The following is a 21,425-nucleotide window of genomic DNA, read 5'->3' on the forward strand; positions in this document are numbered from 1 at the left end:
CACATCTGTGCACAGAGGTCATTTCCAAACATTCATGATTCATGTACATTTATACGGTCAAAACATTTGCAACTGATATTTGTTTCTTTTTCCAAATCCTAGGATACATTCATTGACAACATATTTGCAGATTCGCTGCCAGTGTTTTTCTTCAAAATCATATTAGCGTCCACAGAAGGCTGGCAAAGTAATCAGATTCTTTCTCATATTTCTCATTTAGCTTATCGTTTTGATAGAAAGTTTGAAATTGTGTGATCTCTCTTGTGGTTGAAATAAGCAGTAGCAGTAAGATGTGACATCCAGTTAAACGTTTCTGCTATTTATAGTCATATTTTTATGGCACGTTTAATTTGTTTATCCACTTTTAAATCGCATACCATAATTCCAAAAGAACAGGACAAGGGAGGGGTTTTATTTGAACTGTCTGGCACTACTCAGCGCACCCTGTGTGTGCAGGCAGCGCATTCAAAGAACATTAAAAGCACATGTTTGAAGCTTGATAAAAAAATATTTTAGGCACTGGGTAATTTGGCAAGATTATCGTACGCTCGAGCACATAAGAAAGATCCACAGAGAAACTTCAGTGTAAACCATGTCTATTCATTTACTTAGCTGATGAGATGCTTCTTTCTGGGTTTAATTCAACAAGGTGCATAGTGAAGAGAAAATAAACTCCAACAACACAGATTGCAGATTGCAGATTAATAAACAGCTTTCACCAGTTCATCAGAGACCCTGGTTGAACATTTGATTGTACGCCCTTCGACAACTAGGTGACATGGAAAAGTAAAACCAGTAAAGTAGCATTTATCATGTTTAGGAAGACAGCAGAGGGAGACAGCGTGGCAGTCACCTTAGTTATCTGTAGCATCTTAATAGACTAAAGAGGAGCCTGAGGAACTGCACAACTAAATCCAACTGTTTCATTGCTTAGAATTTGCATAGCTTCCTAAAAAAGAATGTTTTTCATGTAGAATGTCGCATTTTCAAAACTTTCCTAATTATATTGCTTCATCTGTTATTTCTTTAGGAAAGTTCAACTCATGCTATTTTCTTTTAAACACAACAAACATTCAAAGTGAGTGATCACAAAGAGTTTGAGGCGCCACACGGTTTCCACGTTAATGAACACCTCCAGGTAAAAACTGTTATTGATACATAATTGGTTTGACATTGTTTTCCCTTTAACGTCTCCGTGCAAGACTTGTGTTTTGACATGCATCCACTTTGGAGAGTGTATTCGACTTGCTGTGTTTTTTAGGTGTGAAGAACCGGGAGTTAGCGTGGACATGACAGAAAAAGAGCATCATAAAACGAGAGAGCAGCGACCATCTGGCTCAGGCCAAACTCCCACAGAGAGCGATCGCGGCAGTGTGTGTGTGTGTGTGTGTGTGTGTGTGCGTGCGTGCGTGCGTGCGTGCGTGCGTGTGTGTGTGTGTGTGTGTGTGTGTGTGAGGCAGAGTAAGGGAGAGAAAGAGAGTCCCCCGCGGTGAAAGGTGATGACCACAGCTGTGTGTCTGACCTCATATCCATAGGACGCCTCCCCTCCCTTAATCCTCTTCCTTCTTCTGTTTTCCTTCCTTCTCCTTCTGTTACTAGACTCTTTTCTTTGTCCGCTCTTCCAGTGTATTCTGTATCTTGAGCTCTATTTCATTCCTCCACCAACAAATCGCACGTTCAGAATACGTCAACTTTATTGAACTCAAGCTTTGCATGAAGCTGAATAAGCCTAGCGGGGAAGCCATTGTGGCTTCACCTCCTCCACTATTTTGCATCAATTAGCACATCACCTCTATGACTTTTTGTGTTTGTGTGTGTGTGCCGTGGGGGAGGGGACATAAAGGACAATTGTGTGCTGTCAAGAAAATGTGGTTTTCATGGCCTCATAGAATTGATTCTTTGACAAATCGTCCGAGCTGCACTGGTGTTTCTAAACCAATTTCTATCTGACGCTCATGCAGCAGGCTTCAGATAAGGTTCTCGGCTTGCATTCGAACAGAGGTGGGAGCTTTAACATTTGGGAACCTGAAAAGCAGGTCTCCTCTGCCTCCCCCCAGGAGTTTATCTCTGTAGATTACATTCCACCACAAGCAGACAAAGCTAACACCCTGGATGACCTGCGTGACTGTATCTATGACTTGGACAATGCCCTTTTTGAAGCTTTCAGTTTGAACAGGCCTGCATTTTGCCTTCTACGTGAATCATGATGCACTGCCGCCTATAAAAAGATACATATCCTGACTTGCCTCAGGGAAGAATCTGATAGTTTTACTGCTTCAAGGCTACAAACAAAGACTCGACCAAATCAGACCCTGATCAAACAAATCAGACCACGTGCACATCCTTAGGGGGTTATCTGGCGGATAAATCAAGGAAGATGTCAAGTCATCACCTGATGCAATGATGACACCACCGGAGTGAATGTAAAGCCTCTCAGACAAATTGATTAAAGGCAAAGTCCGCTGTAAACTGACCTGGGTCTTGACACCTCTGTTTGCCGCTTTGCAGACCCTTCACTTCCTGAGAAAAAGGCCCTTGGGTGGTGGGAAATGGCAGCCTCACCTCCTCCGCACTGATCTCATTATTATCGGTGAGTGATGTGGCCGAGGTGTGCTGTCTTAGTAAGTGAGTGTGATGACAACAACCTCTGCCTTAACACAAACAAGACCTAAGAGACGATGGAAGACTACAGGGAGCAGCAGGAGACGATCGCATCCCTGCTGGGAGGGTCGGCAGTTTCTTGGAGAGCAGTGTACGTTCCTGCTCGACCTCTGCTGAACCGTTGGCGCAGAGGTGGTGATTTAAAGTGCCCACTTCTTCTTCCTCGGGAGCCGGGGGAAGCTTGGCTCGGACAGGGCTGTCATCCCAAACTTTAACACTCACACACGACTGACAACATGCGATCGGTTGCATCTCTGGCTTGGCCGCTCTCAGCTCACGACCACATGTCACTGCCGAGATTGGAAGGAGCAGCAGAGTCGGCCTTTAGCGGAGGGTTTGCAGACATTTAGGACATTTATCACACCCGCTGTCTGTGTGGATGGTCCACAGGATAATCTTGCCGCCCAGCAAACAAACTGTTTACCCCCACTACCATCTGGCAGGCGGTATCAGTATCGGGTCCCAGACCTGCAGGCTCGGTGACAGTTTTATACTCTGAGGTCTTAAAGCGTCTCGACATTTAAGACCTGCACTGGACTCATATCATACTGATTGGACATTCATAAACAGTTTTTCTTACTTAGCATGTGTTTATTGCTTCCGAGATAAAGCAGTGTGATCATTTCTACCTTATTGCAGATGTATTGATGTATTACACTAGCTCACTTTGGTGTCAGACGTTCTGCCATGAACTGAACTTTTACAAGATAAGAATTTTTACATTTAAAAGTCTATAAATCCACTACATTTATATTATTATTAAGATACTAGGATACTCATTATTACTTTACTATTAGAGCTTGAAAAATTTTGAATTGATGGCAGAGTTGCTGTATGAGTTGCTGGATTGAAATTGAATGTACAGGTGTACCTAATAAAGTGTTGGTAACAGTGTAAAGTGAATGATTCTCAGTAATACTAATACAGCACTCCTGTGTACACTCGCACCATCCTAACAGTGACCTAGTTTTTTAATTCCTTTGAAGAGTTACTTTTGATGTCCCGCATTCGTTCCTCATTTCTGGTAACACACGTATAATTTTTTGTTCCAAGTAGTGGAGACATCAGTAAGCTTCCTGCCGCCTGCTGGACCAAACACACACTCTGCCGGTCCAAATAAATCGTTCTTTCATCACTATGCTCTGCTGTGTGTGTGCGTGTATATGAGTGGTCCAGTACTGTAGAGTCTCTGTGTAGCACTGACAGACACAAACCAGCTGCCTGCATTCCTCTCTCTCTCTCTCTCTCTCTCTCTCTCTCTCTCTCTCTCTCTCTCTCTCTCTCTCTCTCTCTCTCTCTCTCTCTCTCTCTCTCTCTCTCTCTCTCTCTCTCTGCGCCCCCCTCTCTCTTTCTGTGCATGACCTCCCCTCCCCCAATTCAGGCCGGTGTCACATACTTCTGCAATGTTCTGTCTCTATTTCGTTCTCTCTCTCTCTCTCCCTCTCTCTGTCCTTGTCTCCGTCTCTCTCTCTCGTTCTCTCTCATTCTTTATAGGAAAGAGTGAAATGTGGCCTTTTTTGCAACTTTTACAGCCACTAATTACCCACGAATCCGATGTAGTTTGAGTTAAAGCAAAGGCCAAAGCACATGTGCTTACATTTAATGGAGCCGAGGGCAGCTGGCACTTTTAATTAACACAATAAACTGTGATAGTGACACAGGAAGAACCAAATTTTTTTTTTAAATGTTCTCCGACCTATCGGTGCCACAAATGACCTGAGAGTCAGTTTTTTAATATAAAGTCATGTCAATGTGCAAATACACGTCATCTAAGGAACCACTACGTACAAAAAGACACTGCACTGCATTAAGGTTCAGCTAGGTCCTCTAAAACACTTAACATGCTGGTTACAGCTTGGTCAGCCAACATGTTCTGTGAGCCACCCTCACATTTGAAACCTCCTCACACCAAAGTTAACGGCTCATGTTTGTCCACCTCAGCTCCTCATCTAAATAGTTGTTCAGTATTGGGTTTCGTGTTACAGCTCAAATAAGCTACTTTGCATGGTGGTCATGCTTTTGGCAGTGCTTGACACTAATCCAACCCATCAAAACAACTTTTTTGTTGTGTTTATTTCACCTTGGTCTACTGTAAATGTAGTTGTTGTTTGTGTAATGTTGCTTTTTCAGTTTTTTCCCTGCCTCCAGATGTCCAGTGGCAGCAGACCGCAATCCAAACAGCGACTGACTGTCCGGAAACCTCCTGAACGGCCCACATCTGCTTGACCACTGCAGACTCCACTATCCACAAACAAACGAGCGCACACAAACAAACAGCTCCAGTTGAACAGGCCGAAGTACGACCATTTGACCCGCTGGAGCTGCTAACTGCTGCGTTTAACGCCACAGACTGAGCAGGCTGTGAGCGTGCAGCAGAGATTGGAACCTTTGGCCACACATATTGTATAAATCACACAGATGCATGACCTTTACCACACACGAGCTCCCAAATGGAGCTTCCTGGCATTTTTTGCATAGTTTTGTTAAACTGCATTTCAGGTTTGACTGTTTAACGTGTGCTCATATTTGGCTAAATTATGCTTTGCATTGCTGTTACTACGACTTGTTATGATACCTTCTTGATGCCCATTTTCAAACAACAAGGCCCGTAATATGCAGTCAATTCTAAATGGCCAAATACAATGACATTAAGTTAATTATTTTGTAGACCCTTTCATTCGTCCATCTTTTAACCCATGCTTCCATCTGTTCAGTTGAGTGTGTAACATCAGCTGTAAGCCGTGACATTGATCAGATTGTATTTGACAAATGCTCTCCAGGGAAATCACAGTGCACTAACAGGACTTTCAATCAATAGCTTTAATAGCTGGTCTTTAATTATTATCCAGCTGTGCACCAGCTCTGTTTACCAAGGCCCGACCCAAGTTTTCAAACCAATAATTTAATAATGCCACTGATTTGAGACTTGTAACATCAGAAGATTTCTAGAAATAGAACAAGCTGTGCCCAAAAACAGATCACACTGAATTGCCTGCCAATGGACTAACCACCTCATCAATATAGTAAATTTTGTACAATTTTTTTTATAATTAGTAGAATGTATTGATTATATTAGAAACAGAGGTTGGAAAGTTAGAAGGAAAAAAATGATTTCCAATGAGGCAATCCTACTGTAAGTTGCCAATAACATTTTAGACCGATTTGATTTATAAACCCACTTGAGAGAAGCATCTGTATCTGTCTGCATTTTTACTTGGTTACATAAAGTTTTACTTTTACTCTTTCAACCTTTAAGGGGAAAATCATTAAGATTTCAAATGAAGATTTTTTTTCTTTTTAGATTGCACAAAAGGAAACGTAACAGGAACCACAAGAAGATAATGATGATCTACGATCTGTGGATGTCAATGGCTCATTTCTGAGTTCATCTAAGCTTTGCTGAAGTTGGAATCTATAAACCTGTAAATTATATACTGAACTTAACATGCAGCAACTTCACATATAGTAAAGTAGCATATAATAAAGCAATTATAAGTGTTTTGTGTTACATATGAAAGGCCTTTAATAGTAAATGCAGCATTCCACTAGGGAATAGGCATGTTATGCTGATTAACATTTTTTCAGAATGAGACAAAGTAGTGCCTCTTTCTGATGGTAATTGGAGAAAGTCTAACATGGCAGCAGAGATTTCTTAAAGTTACATTGTATGCTGAGTTTACACAATCAGCTTGGCCCGTGGTTCTATTTTAGTCTAAATTTCCTACTTGTTTTACAGGTTAGCTAGACTGACTTTTCCTTTTGGTTCAACGTCTCCTCTTGCTCGGGCTCCTTCTCTTTCTCCCCCTGCCCTCTTCACCCTCTTTTCTTCTTCCTGTCCCTTCCCCCACCGCAACCTACCCCCTTCATCCCACTCAGGGTAGAAACACACCAAATGCAGCGCGGCCACCAGGAACCGCCTGCACCTCCCACAGCTCAGTTGCCTGTGGGTAGATCGATCACGCCTTTAATCTAAATTACTGCTGCCTTTAGTGACTTTGTTTCCACAGTGATACAGATCTGCCTAGGAACTGCATCTGATTGTTCTTCATTAAACTCTTTATGCAGTAAACAGCATAACATTGCATAAGTTGCTGTAATTGAACGGACGCCATTATGGCTTCATGAAGTGCTTGTTCATAGCTTTACAACGTTACAAACCCTACACACGCAGGCATATGAAGGCATGTAAAAGGGAAAGAACTCCAGCTCACACCAATAAAAAAAGCATGAAACCAGACTCATGACACAATGTTGTGTCATGAAAACACAACAACATCTTCTACAGTGTTTGATTGCTTAAAAAAATTATGAAACAGAAAAACAAAAATATAGTAACAGGATAGGTATAAAAAAGTGTTTTAGAAACTTTACAGTCCTTGTAACTTTATCACGAGATTTAGTTTTCCTTTCATTTCAACTACATGAATTGCTAGAGAAATATGATGCAGGTATATTTGTGCACTTTAAATGTGACTGTTTTGCTTATGATAAATTATAAACTTTATGCTGTTTACACAAGTAAGGGTTTTTCTTTGAATAACTTCTAAAACACTACTACTGTATACCCATATGCTGTAAAAATATTGAGCTATATAATAATACATTTATCACTTATTATTTGACTCTTGGGAAACATTATTGTGATGTATTGCTGCTGTTTGGGTCATTAATGCATATTTTGCTTTTTTATACATGTAAAAGGTAAACTAATTATTCTTTTCTTAAAAATACAAACATAATCGTTTTTCTTTGAAAACCTGAACATAAAGTGTATATGTTTGTAAAGTCTCCGGCGTAGACTTATAATTACTGTTACATATTTTCCTTCGTTGGGAAGTAAGCGCCAATCAAAAAGGAGCCCTCAAGGAAAACAAATGCCTTGATTGGCTGAGACGCTGCGTCGGTTTCAAGGCGCCCTGCGCTCAACGGGGAGGGGGGTCTTGTGAATGAGGGGGCCGCCTGGAAACCGGTGGAATCTGCGCGGAGTGAGGAGAGCGAGCCTCTGGACTTCCAACCGCTCAGCATGTGAACCGACGCTCTGCGTGAAGTCAGGTCGAGAAACGATGGGAATATAAGCCTTTTTACGCGTTTATGCTTTCGTTTTTGCGCGCGAGCCACAACTCTTAGACGCCGAACGCGCCCGTGAGCCGCGTGGGTTTGCGTCGCTGCAGGAAAACTGGACTTTTGAGCGCTACTTTCACCTTAATGGGAGCAGGAGTGGAATGCTCGGAGTCACTTACAAAGACCATCGAGAAGTCATGACACGACGGACGCTTTACTTGGACTTATCTTCATAAAACACGAGGGAAAGTTGAAAGGGGACGTTTCAACTCGTAGCCGCCGGAGCGCACGATCGGTATCGGGGCTGTTTGTGTAGATTTTCCTCGCTTTTCCTCCGTTTTCAAGTCGCCCTACTTGGATCAAAGTTTTTTCTTCCCTCCCCCTCCTCCTCAACTATGGCGGCGGCCAGGTCCACCACTGGCTCCGTGTCGCTGCGGATCATGTGGCTGCTGTGCGGGTTGTCTTTTGCGCCAGCTTGTGCTCAGCACTACAGCAGCGACAGCGGGATATCCGTCCCGGAACACGGCTTCTGCCAGCCCATCTCCATCCCGCTGTGCACCGACATCGCCTACAACCAGACCATCATGCCGAACCTCCTGGGCCACACGAACCAGGAGGACGCCGGACTCGAGGTGCACCAGTTCTACCCGCTGGTCAAGGTCCAGTGCTCCGCGGATCTGAAGTTCTTCCTCTGCTCCATGTACGCGCCGGTCTGCACGGTGCTGGAGCAGGCCATCCCCCCGTGTCGGTCGCTGTGTGAGCGCGCGCGGCAGGGGTGTGAAGCCCTGATGAACAAATTCGGCTTCCAGTGGCCCGAGCGGCTGCGCTGCGAGGCGTTCCCGGTCCACGGTGCCGGCGAGATCTGCGTGGGCCAGAACACCTCCGAACCCGGCGGCCCGGCCGCCTCGTCTTCCCCGTACGTCCCGGACCACGTGACCCTTCCCCCAAATATGGGCCGCCCGAACCAGCGCCCACTCCAGCCCAACCAGTACCACCAGTTTTCCTGCCCGCTGCAGCTGGAGGTGCCTTCGTACCTGGGCTACCGCTTCATGGGGGTCAAAGACTGCGGGGCTCCGTGCGAGCCCACCAAACCCACCGGAATCATGTATTTTCGGGAGGACGAAGTGAAGTTCGGTAGACTGTGGGTCGGGATCTGGTCCATCCTGTGCTGTGTGAGCACTCTATTCACGGTGCTCACCTATCTGGTGGACATGCGGCGCTTCAGATACCCCGAGCGGCCCATCATCTTCTTATCCGGCTGTTATTTCATGGTGGCGGTGGCCTACGCGGCTGGCTTTTTCCTGGAGGACAAAGTCGTGTGCGTGGATAAATTCAAGGACGAGGGCTACAGGACCGTGGCCCAGGGGACCAAGAAGGAGGGCTGCACCATCCTCTTCATGGTGCTGTACTTTTTTGGCATGGCCAGCTCTATCTGGTGGGTGATTTTGTCCCTGACCTGGTTCCTCTCCGCCGGGATGAAATGGGGCCACGAGGCGATCGAAGCCAACTCCCAGTACTTCCACCTGGCCGCGTGGGCGGTCCCGGCCATCAAGACCATCACCATCCTCGCCATGGGCCAGGTGGACGGCGACGTGCTCACCGGCGTGTGCTTCGTGGGCATCTTCAACGTCGACGCGCTGCGCGGCTTCGTGCTGGCGCCGCTCTTCGTCTACCTGTTCATCGGCACGTCCTTCCTGCTCGCCGGCTTCGTGTCGCTCTTCCGAATCCGCACCATCATGAAGCACGACGGCACCAAGACGGAGAAGCTGGAGAAGCTGATGGTGCGCATCGGCGTGTTCAGCGTGCTCTACACGGTGCCGGCCACCATCGTCATCGCGTGCTACTTCTACGAGCAGGCGTTCAGGGAGCACTGGGAGCGAACCTGGCACATGCAGACGTGCAAGCGCTTCGCCGTCCCGTGTCCGGTCCACAACTTCGCCCCCACGACGCCGGACTTCACCGTGTTCATGATCAAATACCTGATGACCATGATAGTGGGGATCACCTCGGGCTTCTGGGTCTGGTCCGGGAAGACTCTGCAGTCATGGCGGAGGTTCTACAAGCGCCTTAGCAACGGTAACCATGGAGAGACAACCGTGTAAAAGTTCGTGGATGAAGAGGCGCGAGGCCAGAGGGAGTATTGGATGTATCAGCAACGCAAAGGAGGTCAAATAGCTTTAATTTTACTCTTCTATTTTGGACATATTTTTAATAGGAGTTTTGTGTTTTCAGGGTTTTGAACACAACCAAACTTTGATCTGCATTGAATAGAAATTTGATGCATTTTAAGTATAATTATTTTACTCGTTCTTTCCTTTTTATGTTGCTTCTTTTGTCCGGCAGACAGCCCATACTCCTGGCATTCACATCTTTGGATCATGAACTGGTGTAAATGTTGGCCATTTGGCCCTTGAACTGTAATGCCAGAATGGTGAAGTGACCTTTGCTACAAAACTTTCTTTGTATTATTAATTATATTCTTAATATTACAGCGAATGTACTTCTTGTCCACTCTGATGAGTGTCTTGAGTGGAAAACATAGCAACACGAAAGACTGGTGGGTCAAGCAGTAAGTCATTCTGTCCAAAAAGGTCAAAGGTTTGACCTGCGGCAGCCACACCATATTACTGTGATTTCAATAATTAAGGGTATTTGGACTGTTGTCTTCAATTTAAAGTTGCTCTGCTTTTAGTGAAAAGACTGCAATACTTCAATGCTGTGTTCAATATTGCAGAGTACAATCTCTTTTCATCTGAGAGATAGGATTAACTCTGCGACTTCACCGTTGTGTGCCAAGTGGCTGCCCAGACATTACTTTATACTTTATATTTACCATTTTTCTTACTTGTTGAATATTTGCTTCTGCAATGAATGTTCACTCCGAAGCTGAATGAAGTTATGTATTGGTTTGCACAACTATCCTAGAGGTACAAAGTGATAAAAATGACTGACCCACCACAGGGTAATAACAGTTAGGGGGGCTACACACACACACACACACACACACACACACACACACACACACACACACACACACACACACACACACACACACACACACACACACACACACAGGGCCTCCACTCTGTAATGGAGACACAACAGCTCATTGTTTGTCTCTGTGTGTGGTCTCTCAACTGTTGGATCCCCCATTTGAACTCACATTTTAAGCCTATAAGATATCCAAAGCACCATTTCAAGGATTCGGATTTAATCCTTAGGAGTGGAAATGGTTGCTCTGTAGATGACTGTACACACAACTGTTTTTGTCCAGACAGCCTTATAATTTTACTTTTAAGTGTTAAATGTTTTTCACAAACAGACTGAACATTTTCGAGTATTTAATGAATGATTAATTTAGAGTGTACTATACAAAACCACACAACACCGAGACAGTTTATTTCCTCTGGTTCTAGAAACAGGTTATGCGTTATTTTTATTTTATTATGGAAACACTAAGAAAGTGGTCAAAGGTCAGAGCCATGTGGGAATGTTTTTAAACTGGAGAGACAAGCAGAGACAGACCATGCAGTGTTTAGTCGAGACACATAACCTGTTATTACAACAAAGATGCTCGATAAACTTACTGTAAACCGTTTGTCATAGCAGGGAAACTTAACTAACAAACGGTTTTAGTTTCAATGACAACCAAGTGTTTGCATTCACACAACAGCCACCTGAACTAACTTGCATTTTATTTGCCCTCCTAAAGTCAAAGGGTAGAAACCTATGCTTTTATTTAGACATAGTCTACAGCAAAGTAATGATTGTCAGAAGCTTTTGTTTCCTTGTTTACATCTCAGAAATACACATAGAGCTGGAGCATAGTATTCTGTTAAAGCTGTTGTAATGGAAGAATGTCACTTCTCATGTTAAATTGTCTGCATACCTCCAGTTGGAATTAAACTTAGCTTGTAGACATAATTTAGAAAAGAGGTCAACTCTGCCACACGAGCATCTGTTCTCATCTCACCATGCTTTTACCTAACAAGGTAGAAATATTCAGTGTAATTGTCTTCACATAGCCATGAGCTGCTGTGTGAATGATGCTCACGTTTTAGAAGGAACAAGTGTTTCACTGCGTCTGTGTTTACCAAAACATATGCAACCTACCAAGTAGTCACCGTTTTTTAAAGACATGTTGTATTTATGCCGATACTCATTTTTTAAACTTGTTTTTTTTAATGATATAAGCTTGTTTTATGTGTACAGTTTGAATAAAAGTGATAAGGTTTGTAATGTGTTGCTCCCTGTGGTTTGTGCATGTTCAATAGTATTTACTTTATTCTGAGAACATTCATACAGCCATGAATGTAAAATTTCATTCATTATACTCATGTCAACTTAAGTGTAAGATGTGCTAAGTAATCCTGCAGCACATAAGTTTAGAATCACCTGTATAATGTTGAGACCCTTGTTGTTTTCACTTGCCACCATAATGTTAAGGGACACCAATAAAATACTTCCCATGCATGGGCAGGACACATGATTGTAAAGACATTAGCAGTCACACAGGCGTCATTGTGAGTTGCAGTTAAACAGGGAATCCACTCAATTAGAGGACAATACAATACTTAGAATTGTAAATACTCATGATAATCAGCCTGTAACATTTGTTTTGCTCTTTCACCCTAATTTTAACACCATGGGCATCAGTTTGGCTCTAATTAAATAAGACTGAGCCATTGTGGAAAAATATGAATCTACCTTGATGCCTGTTTTACGTTGTTTGGTGCCGTTGTATTGCTCCCAAAGCTGCCCCAACACAGCTTCATAGATTTATAATTTATTATTAGGTACAACATCCATTGCATCATTCAAAAGAAATTTGTCTACTTCTTTTACAATGTTGATACCAACTGTGAATATTGAATGCTAATTTGGTGCTTTGCTGTAGGCCAGACATATTTAATTATTTTTGCATAATTAAATGTGCTAATTAGGCATAATTAGCAGCTGTCTATCAGTTTATCCAATCAGCAGCTGTATGAATGAAAGTGGATGCTGGGTCTTGGTAGTTCCGAACTGAGCAGCTGTATGAATGACAGTGGATGCTGGGTTTTGGTAGTTCTGAACTGAACATAAGTATATTACTATCACACATATTGCTTTCTGATAAGTTGCTGTAAACCCCAAAAGCATCATTAAGCTAAGACAGCTACTGTTGCAGTACTAATTAATGCAGTATTTACAGTGAGTCCTCCATAAATCTAATATACTCACATGACTAGCCCAGTGTGTCTGACCCACATTACCTAAATTGATAAAACATGTAATTTAGCGGGGTATTGCTTGTGTTTGGCCTTTTTAGGAGTTCTGGAGATAATATAAAGAGTTGCAGATAAACTGAGGGCTCATCTGTAATAGTTGTGGTCTGATTCTGACCCCTGGTGGCATCAGGTGTGGCATGCAGGAGTCAATTTGTCTGCTACCATTACTTAGCTACACAGCTTTGTGTTGTGCCCTAAACACAGTCACACTCACAACCATTGTGAGCAATTGTATTAACTGCAACATGAACACACAAATATGGTTGTGGAAAACACATTCATGATAATATGAGTTCCTGGCAAAGGATAGGTCCCTCGCTCCTATATGGTACTGATGTATGAGCTTTTAGAGTTTTGTGGAAAAATCTTCATTTAGTGTCCTAGCTGTGCATGTGTTTGAATGGTTCAAGGTCTGTATCTGAAAGAAAAGTATGAGTATTAGCAATTTGTCTGTCCCGCTGTCCTTTTAAATGCTTCAGACTAGACGCCAAGGAGGTTACTCAGAGAACAGGAACATTAATGGAAAATGCCAGCAGGAGCGTGGACAGTGTCAGGTATAAATTATCTGAATCCTAAGTCTGGTCATGGAGAGTAGAGAGAGTAATTGCTAGTGGTTAATAAAGGCAGGTTTTAGGAAACATGTTATACCTATTATTATTTAATTTACTGCAGGATATTTGCTAGTTCCTATTTTTGACGTCAGTGTTAAAGCGTAGTTTTGTGACTAATACTGTATATACAAATACAGATGTAGCACAAAGCATGGTCATGCTCATGTCATTCATCATACAGTTTCCAATTGCGCTTGTGTTTTATTTTTTCTATAAACAAGGGTAAAACTAAGGTTTAATCACTGAGAGATGATGACTGGTAAAGTTAGTTCGGAACTTGAATTCACTGTTGCATGAACGATTAGTATAAAGCAGCAGGAAGAAGTCATTCTAAAAATGAATAAATTTAAAGTCTGCTTTTATTAGTGCAGGCTATAGTATTATTTATTAGCGCTAAGTCAACTAGGTCAAATCAACAAGGCAAAGACATGGTAGTTAAGATAACGCATGTCTGCATGTAATGTTGATGCCCCTGTGAGGAATGATGAGGAAACGAGGAAACATGAGGAATAAATGCAAAAGCCATGCAAAGAACCACCAGAACACCAGAGGGCGACATATGGCCACATAAAGTATCTGCCATAGGCCATTAGTGATAGAAGAGATGAATCAGCGCAAGCTGAAGAGTGAAAGACAAAAGCATGAAGTAGATGATCTGAGTGGGAGACAGGGCTCATGAGCCTTTTATCCACTATTACTGTCACAATAATAGCCATTATTACCAACAAAGTCACACAGTAGCACAATAAGGTGGCTTTAAGTCACACATTTCAAACAGGCCTTAGGTCAGACAGCCTCACACAGACCTACAACATTATTAGACACAACAGATGAATATAATAATTCTGGCATGTTGAAAGTTTTTCAAGGGGACGTTAAACACAGCAATTTCCAAATATATCTTCTAATCTCTGGTAGCTTCAGACCATAGATGAGAGGGTTCAGTATCGGTGGAATCATTACAAACTCCAATGATAAAATTACAGCAAAAAATGGATTTAAATTTTCTATGTTTAAACGACTTAGAGTAATATCACAAAAAACATGAACAGAATAATTCACAAATAAAATAGTATGTGGGAAACAACTTTGGAAAACTTTTCTCTTGAAGTCAGATGAGCTCCTCCTGCACACGAGGATAATTCTAAAGTAAGTGTACAACACATAGAGTAAAGGCAAGAATACAGATATAATAGTTACAAACAAACCAACAACGTTATTAATAAAAGTGGTCTCACATGACAGTTTAGCAACATTCCAGATAGCACAGTATAATTTTTGGACCTTGCTACCACATAAAGGAAGCCTGATGGTCAAATACAGACATAATCCAACCGAAATGGCCGGACAGATCCAAGCAAAGGCTGCCAACTTAGAGACTGTTTTAGGGGTCATCTTGCTGTGATAATGTAAAGGATCACAAACGGCAACATATCTATCATATGCCATAATGCTGAGAATAGTCATTTCATAGGAAGCATATGTGTAAATGATATACATCTGAGTAAAACAAGCAGGACGTGAGATCAAGTGAGTATCAGACAGAAGGTCCATAAGGAATCTGGGAAAGAAACCAGCAGATCCATACAGAGAGTTAACAGACAGAAAGGCAACAAACACATACATGGGCTCATGAAGTGTCCGTTCTCGTGAAATGACCAGTATTATAAGAAGATTAGCACAGACAATAATGGCAAACAGCAGGAAGCCCAGTGCAAAGGCTGGATAACGGTAAAACCCTATGTTAACATACACAGAGAGGTTAAAGTGAAACTCAGTGATGTTTTCCATTTCACACTCTCAGGATGAAGAATCCTCAAAGCAAATATCAAACATGTTTTCACATGTTTCATTACTGTTTCTTTATAAAACAATACTTCCAATGCTGTTAGTGAAGAAGTTGTGAATAAGAAATGATCACGATCATTTGAATGTACTGTACGTGTAAATATATGTTATGTGTCACCATCACTGTCCTGCCATTAATGAACAGGAACTTAAGCCAGATGACTTCACCAATGCAGAGAAAAGACCCAGTGGAATAACGATTTAGGTGACGTGGAATATCCTCTTTTCAGCAGCATCGTCACTAAACCATATATAATATGCGGGTTGTGGTTCATTTCCTGCCTAACGGAAATCCATTCCAATTATAAATTTCAAAATAATTGCATAATTTAAGATTTAAACCCTCTGCCTAATGCTCAAGCTTAGACCTTCTTTTAGATCAAAATTACTGTTAAGTTGTTTTTCCTGTATTTAGTTTTTAACGAAGTAACATTTGTTTTATCATTTATTTATTTACTTATTTAGTTCTGTCCAGCAGTATAACAAGCAGCATATATTACGCTGGTTGCCATATTGTGATGGACAGCTTTGCTTTAATAAGAGGGGTATATATAAAATATATATACTCTTCTTGATCAATGGTTTATTTAATGTTTTAGCCAGCTAATCCTAAATAAGTGTGATGTTGCGGTGTCTGAAACCAAGCAAATCTATTAAAACAACCGGTGCAAAATAAATAAGCAGGGATGTAATTAGTAAAGCTGTAGCTTAACATTGTTCACCCAAAGGGTGAGGCAGACGTTGCATGAACAATGCCACTTGTGAAAGCCAGGGTGATGGGAGGAGCTCGGTCACTACACTCAAAACGAGTGGAGGGAAGAGACCCAGTAGCCAGGGAGCCCACACACTTTCAGTTCCAGGAGGGCAGGTGTTGCGACCCAAGCCGCCCACACAGAGCCTCCGAGGCAGAGCTGCAGCAGCCACAGAGACAGCACCCGAGGTCAGAGTGGGCCACCGGGGGTCAATGCTGTCAGCCCCATGAGAACCAGGGGCAAACACTCCCCCCGGTGGGAGGGTCGACCTGAAAGAGTAGAGCCCGAGGACCCACGGTCCGTAGGAGATGCCCCCGCGCCCAGAGTGGGGCCCACCCCCAGTCCACTACACGAGCGGAGCAGGGCCTACCCCATGGGCCCGACCACATCCCCTGGCACCACACCGGGCCCACAGCACAAGGCCAGCAATGGGTGGGGGTCAGCAGAAAAGAGACCACCCAGGCAGATGATCCACGTACCCCCGGGCGGAAAACCGAACCCCCCACACTCTCAACCGCACCACACGCATTCATACTCACACAAACACAGAAGCACAAACACACCCATACACCATAAACTCTCTCACAACAAACTAGTCAATCATACGTGAACCAATGCACTCTCAGATACATTCTCGCACCCACACCATTCGCTTGATCTCATTTGTGGGGAGGGTAGGTCTCCGGCCTGCCGCCCATGTGGCCCCAGGCAGGGGCCGCAACTGGCCTCAGCCCCAGGCCCCAGTGAAAGAGCCCACCCCCCGGCCCTAAATGTATGTGTATGTGGCTAAGTATGAGGAGCTTTGGGGGATCGCTAGTTCTCCAAGGGGTCCAGCAGACAGAGCCATCAATGACAAGGCTCGGTCCACTGGCCCCCCCAGAGGGAGCCCCCAGATTCCTGAGTGTGTATGACTAATCCAATTAAAACTGCAGAGCATCCCACTTGAGAGGTAACCACTTTCCGGTAGCCCCTGTCCCTCTATCAGTAGGACGCCCCTTGCAGACCTAAGTGGATGAATGTGGAGAAATGTAGTTGGGAAGCAAAGCACCGGGGTCCGCAGAGCCAGGTTCCCGACTGGCTCTGCTACCCATCCCACCGCCCCCACAGCCCCCAGCCAGTAAGAGATAGCGAGACCCGGGGACCACAGTACTACTGCCCAGGCGCCACACGCAGCACAGCCAGAGCCATCCTCACCCTTCTTTCACACTTGCCCATTCTCTCGCTCAAGTATACCCATGCTCGCCCCGTGTAGTGCTACACTCAAACCTACACACATACTCTGCGGTTGTGCATTGAGGGCCAACCTCTGCCCAGGGCCCAATAAAGGCTGCAGCCCGAGTGGTCCGCCAACCCCCTGCAACAGGCCCGAGCAGTTACCAGAGGGCGTTGGACCGCTAGGGCAGGCAGTGCCCCACCCGAGCAGGGGCAGCGCCCCAGGGGAGAGACATCCCTCCGGGTACAGGCAGACACCCCCAGAGGGACCCGCCCGGAGACACAGGTGCCCCAGGTCTCCACCCCCAGGTCCACCCCCGCACACTGGCAGGGAGGCCCGCCTCCGCTCCCTGGAGACAGGCACACGCCAACCCTCAAAATGGCCCTACTCCAGCCCTGGACTGCCGGTCTCAGCAGCCACCACACCCCCACCGCAGGGGAACTATGCGGCCAGCCCAGAATCCACCTGCCCCGTTGTCCCGGTTCCTTAAGCAGGCAGGCAGGCACTCCCAACCACCAGAAACCCCCCCCACCACTGTGCCAGACATGTCGCAGCACCCAAGCTCCACGCATCCCTACCTGGAAATGGAATCAATCAGAGTATAGTTTTGGTTATTGATTTGACGAAGCAGACAATGTGTCTAAGGTGGTGTAATCTATCAAGCTGTTCAGGTACTGAGTAATGCTTAATTTGTTTTAGTTTTCCAGTTCATGAGGGTGATTTTCTTTGCGACACAGAGGGCAGAAAGAAGTGTGTGTGATGAGTTTGTCTCTAGGTCAAGCCCACTTAGATCTCCTAGAAAACAAAGTGCAGGGGCCGCTGGGATTGGACATCTTAACTGGGTTGACAGGTGTTCACATACTCTTTGCCAAAATTGCTGCACAGGTGAACATGACCAGAATGCATGTACTGTAGGAATCGATCTGCTGTGTTATCTGTACAATGAGGGCAAATATTTGAGTTTGTGAGACCCATTTGGAACATCCTTTGTCCTGTATAATGCTTTCTATAAAAAAAATTATATTGTATTAGTTGTAAATTTGTATTTTTTGTCATTCTGAATAAATTAGAACATATATTATTCCAGAACGTGTGATTAGTGGTGATGTTGAGATCAGCTTCGCATTTAGAGATCGAAAGGCTCACTGTCTGATTTACATTGGAAATTAAGATATAGATTTAAGATAATGTTCCTTTTCCCTGATATATCAATAAATCACTCTATTACTGGTGGTGGTTGCATGTGGATGGGAGTATTCTTACTTTTTGCATTAAGTATTGACTAGTTGTTGGTATTCTAAGAAATTGGCACTAGTGATTTCATAGTGGGACAATAATTCCTCGAAAGAGGTAAACTAGTCTCTTGTGAAAACATGTTTAAGATTTGTTATCTCTTTGATATGCCAAGTTGGAAGTGTTTTGCCTTTTTATTTTGTATGATGTCTGGATTGTTCCAGAGAGGTGTGTTTTGGCAAAATCCCACCAGGCTGTCAGAGATGCTCTTATGCTAATGCTCTGGTAGCAACTATGGTGTTTGATTTTGGTGCTGATAAAGGGTAGATCTGCAACTTTAATATTTCCACAAAATGTTTGTTCAATGTCTATCCAGGAGGAGTCTGCTGGCATGGGTTTTATCCATCTGTGGACATGGTTCAGTCTATTGGCAAGAAAATAGTGGTGGAAGTTAGGTAGTTCTAGGCCGCCGCAGCGTCTGGATTTTTGAAGAGTTTTTAAACTCATTCGTGGTGGCTTGGTTTTCCACAGAAACTTGAGATGTATGAGTCTAATGTCTTAAACCACACCTGGGCTGGCTGAGTTGGAATCATTGAGAATATGTAATTAATTTTTGGCAGGATCATCATTTTTATGGTGGCAATTCTTCCCATAAGTGAAATGGGTAAGGACTGCCATCTTGGCTTCTATTTGTTTTAATAATGGATTGTAGTTTAGATCAATAAGCTCTGATAGCCTAGACAACAATTCAAGGCCCAAGTATTTAATGTTCCCCGAATGGAGTGTGGTAGAAGAGATGTCAGTCACCAAGAAGAGATGTTAGTGATGTATTTAACTTAACAGGTGACAATGCAGCATAGTAACGGGCCACACAGTTACTTTATTTGGTTAAATTGCTGTTTTATCAATAGACGTTGACCGACTGGTTCTGCAACGTCAAAGGGCATTTTAAAAGTAAAACAACTAACCTACAGAACCTAAACCTTATTTTTTAGGTGCATTTTCCAATTCATTTCATTGCCTTTGTGGTTTGCTGTGCCAATAAACCCTGACAGCGTAAGCATCATTACATGTGATATCACAACATGTTAACAAAGAGAAACTGGCAAGCAAACATTAAGATTAGAAAAGAGCGGCATTGTTGATAACATGATTAAAGTACTGTCTTGTATAGGCGCCAGGAGCAGAGCAGCCATGAAAGCATTGTAAATTAGTTTTTATATTGAGAAAGCAAATCACATTTTCTCAAGAAAATCCATTTTCTAATCAATTCAATCACACCTGCTGTTTCATTTATGAGTTTGTATAAAAATGTGACTACAGTATGTGATAAATAAACAGTGAATATCTCTAATTTTCCAAAGCTTTGCTTTTATGTCTCCATAAAATTGAAAACAGTTAACAGACACACCAGATGAATATATTAATTCCAGCCTGTTTAGGGGATTTTTAGTGAGACTTTACAGAACAATTTAAAAATGTTTTTTCTAATCTCTTGTAGCTTCAGGCCATAGATGAGAGGGTTCAGTATCGGTGGAATCATTACATACTCCAGTGATAAAATTAGAGCAAAAAGTGGGTTTAAATTTTCTATGTCTAGACGACTTAGGGCAATATCACAAAAAACATGAACAGAATAATTCACAAATAAAATAGTATGTGGGAAACAACTTTGGAAAACTTTTCTCTTAAAGTCAGATGAGCTCCTCCTGCACACAAGAATAATTCTAAAGTAGGTGTACAACACATAGAGTAAAGGAAAGAATATAGTAATTATAGTTACAAGAAAGCCGACAACATTATTAATAAAAGTGGTCTCACATGACAGTTTAACAACATTCCAGTTAGCACAGTATAATTTTTGGACCTTGCTACCACATAAGGAAAGCCTGACGGTCAAATACAGACATAGCAGAACAGATATGGTTGGACAAATCCAAGCAAAGGCTGCCAACACAGAGACTGTTTTAGGGGTCATCTTGCTGTGATAATGTAAAGGATCACAAACGGCAACATATCTATCATATGCCATAATGCTGAGAATGGTCATTTCATAGGAAGCATATGTGTAAATGATATACATCTGAGTAAAACAAGCAGGACGTGAGATCAAGTGAGTATCAGACAGAAGGTCCATAAGGAATCTGGGAAAGAAACCAGCAGATCCATACAGAGAGTTAACAGACAGAAAGGCAACAAACACATACATGGGCTCATGAAGTGTCCGTTCTCGTGAAATGACCAGTGTTATAAGAAGATTAGCACAGACAATAATGGCAAACAGCAGGGAGCCCAGTGCAAAGGCTGGATAACGGTAAAACCCTATGTTAACATACACAGAGAGGTTAAAGTGAAAGTCAGTGATGTTTTCCATTTCACACACTCAGGATGAAGAATCCTCAAAGCAAATATCAAACATGTTTTCACATGTTTCATTATTTTTTCTTTGTAAAACAAAACTTTCCAATGATCTTAGTGAAGAAGCTGTGAATAAGAAATTATCACGATTATTTGAACAAGTGTAAGTGTAAGTGTAAGTGTAAATATATGTTATGTGTCACCATCACTGTCCTGTCATTAATGAACAGGAACTTAAGCCACATGACTTCACCAATGCAGAGAAAAGACCCAGTGGAATAACGATTTAGGTGACGCAGAATATCCTTTTTTCAGCAGCATCTTCAAATAAACCATATATAATATGCGCTACCTTTGATGCACATATCAATAAACATAAAGATTAGTTTGAAACAAACTAATAAGAAAACATCAGTAT

At 43.0% G+C, this 21,425-nt stretch overlaps 3 protein-coding genes across 3 annotated transcripts; 1 reads left to right on the top strand and 2 right to left on the bottom strand.

Annotated features, from left to right (window-relative positions):
- The first annotated feature begins 7,619 nt into the window (after positions 1-7,619).
- Positions 7,620-11,961, top strand: LOC114847394 (frizzled-7-A-like). Its single transcript, XM_029137065.2, has one exon. It carries the CDS (start codon positions 8,118-8,120, stop codon positions 9,822-9,824), a length of 1,707 nt encoding a protein of 568 aa, XP_028992898.1. The 5' UTR covers positions 7,620-8,117; the 3' UTR covers positions 9,825-11,961.
- Positions 11,962-14,386: 2,425 nt separating this feature from the next.
- LOC114847013 (putative gustatory receptor clone PTE01) lies at positions 14,387-15,394 on the bottom strand. Its single transcript, XM_029136299.2, has one exon. The coding sequence runs from the start codon at positions 15,392-15,394 to the stop codon at positions 14,468-14,470; it is 927 nt and encodes a 308-aa protein (XP_028992132.1). The 3' UTR covers positions 14,387-14,467.
- Positions 15,395-19,972: 4,578 nt separating this feature from the next.
- Positions 19,973-21,023, bottom strand: LOC114847018 (putative gustatory receptor clone PTE03). The gene has a single exon (XM_029136303.2). It carries the CDS (start codon positions 21,021-21,023, stop codon positions 20,088-20,090), a length of 936 nt encoding a protein of 311 aa, XP_028992136.1. The 3' UTR covers positions 19,973-20,087.
- Between the last annotated feature and the right edge of the window lie 402 nt (positions 21,024-21,425).

This window comes from Betta splendens, chromosome 21 (genome assembly GCF_900634795.4).
Source record: "Betta splendens chromosome 21, fBetSpl5.4, whole genome shotgun sequence".
Lineage (NCBI taxonomy): Eukaryota > Metazoa > Chordata > Actinopteri > Anabantiformes > Osphronemidae > Betta > Betta splendens.

What these genes read in the sequence shown, in the direction of transcription:
- LOC114847394 (XM_029137065.2), top strand. Translation starts at nt 8,118, where the DNA reads ATGGCGGCGGCCAGGTCCACCACTGGCTCCGTGTCGCTGCGGATCATG.
- LOC114847018 (XM_029136303.2), bottom strand. Translation starts at nt 21,023, where the DNA reads ATGGAAAACATCACTGACTTTCACTTTAACCTCTCTGTGTATGTTAAC.
- LOC114847013 (XM_029136299.2), bottom strand. Translation starts at nt 15,394, where the DNA reads ATGGAAAACATCACTGAGTTTCACTTTAACCTCTCTGTGTATGTTAAC.